The 1,620-nt window shown below is 47.3% G+C and overlaps 1 protein-coding gene across 1 annotated transcript in view; it reads left to right on the top strand.

Moving 5' to 3' along the window:
- The window catches only part of LOC149340059 (A disintegrin and metalloproteinase with thrombospondin motifs like), a 33,666-nt gene extending 32,398 nt beyond the window's left edge, over positions 1-1,268 (top strand). Inside the window, exon 14 of the mRNA XM_089551045.1 lies at positions 1,143-1,268. Coding sequence (XP_089407171.1) covers positions 1,143-1,268 — 126 coding nt within the window. The remainder of the gene's footprint in view (positions 1-1,142) is intronic.
- The last annotated feature ends 352 nt before the right edge of the window (positions 1,269-1,620 follow it).

Below are 1,620 nucleotides of genomic sequence, written 5' to 3'. Positions count from 1 at the left end.
AAGAAATGTTGCCTGGTCTTCGCAAAGCGTTGACATTCCAAGCATGCACAGTCACAGCATTCGAAGATGTGGAGAGTGTAAAGAGCAGCGAAAATGAAAGCTCATTCGACAGAAAAAAATCTAGCTATCATATGCGGAGTGCGTGCCCTAATCGGCGCAAAGTTTATAAGTGCTTGACCGGGTTAAAATGTCCAAGAGATAGAGTCAATGATTTTGTAAATGTCTGTGACAGCGGATCTCTCTAAGTGCACCGAACTTTCGAAGTTTTTCATGCAAGTAAAGGTCTATGAGTGTGAAGCGACTAAATATTAGAAGGCAAAACATTTTTGCTGCCGATTAAGAGGGCTCCCAACTCTACACTGAAATGCGCGAGCGAAGTCTGGAACTTGTTGTAAAGCTGTGTCGCAGACAGGGCGGAATAGACTAAACCTACTCTGACACTTCAGATAACACCAGGCGATCAGTAGTAAATGATCTGGAGTGAAATTTTCGAAGTTCACAAGCCTCGCAGATTCAGACGCGTCTCTCTTCAGTGCTGAAAGCAGAACATTTAAAGACAGAATGTCAATAAATGTGCTGGCGATATTTTCTTGCTCTGTAAACGGTACTTTTCCAAGACACGCCATAGTCTCAAATACCCTACTGCTGGCAGAGTAATGCTCCAATATGAGTGCTCCAACAACTTCCGCCACCTGTGTACCGAGCCCAGCATACTTCACTGCTTTCGGAAGATCTTTGTCGTACATCGGAAATGAAAAGGCAAGTGGGGAGAGAACGGAGTTTTGCCGGTCATGATTCATGGCGTGCATGTCCATGCCGTCGATGACTGTCCTGTCAAGCAAGCCTCCTGAAACCTGCTTATGCGCCGTTATCTTGAGCCAATTTCCCACGAACGACTGAGTCATATCGGAAATCACATCCTCCTGGCTTCCAATAGCACTTTCGGTCAAGGTGGCACCAGGCAAAACGGTCTTCAGAAAAGGCAACTTGATGGCAGCCTTCCTCATGGCATCAGACGAATCCCAATCCTGCATAAATGGCTCGTATGCATGCTTTAAAGACAGCATGATTTTCTCGATGTCACTGCGAGATTCTTTACTTAAAGTCAGTCCAGCAAATTCTGAAAACAAGTTATCGCCCAGAAGGAGATAGACGCGTCCGAGGCAGAAGGTACCATGGCGAAGGACAGCTTGCTCTTTGCTTCCGTAGTAGTCCGCAATAAGGTCAAAGCTGGCGAACAGGACGGCTACTTGCACGGTGCACAATGACACGTATGTGTGCACATCTCGTTCACCGTATCGAAGGAGAAGGTCGAAGAAGAAGCTTCGTACAAAGTTAACCCGCCGGATAGACACGATAGTATGGTTATTAACACTCACGCTGTACGCGCCGAGCGCTCTTTCCACGCGTGATGCAGTCATGTTCAGTGTCCCGACATTAAGCCAGGAACGTGAAATAGGCACCCGGAGTGTCCCTCTCGTCTCGTCGTTGAGAAGTACGGCAGACATGACCTCCGACAGTCGAACCATTTCACCGGCGCTTACTGTTCTGCCTCGCTTACGTCTGTAGAATTTGTCGCGCAAGAGTTGGAAGTAACGCAGCTTTTGAGAGTAGCTTCCA

This window comes from Amblyomma mixtum, chromosome 6, assembly GCF_055824585.1.
Source record: "Amblyomma mixtum isolate Tamu chromosome 6, ASM5582458v1, whole genome shotgun sequence".
In the NCBI taxonomy this organism is placed as follows: Eukaryota; Metazoa; Arthropoda; class Arachnida; order Ixodida; family Ixodidae; genus Amblyomma; species Amblyomma mixtum.
The sequence above is the reverse complement of the archived record's forward strand: the minus strand, read 5'-3'. Positions and strand labels throughout refer to the sequence as shown.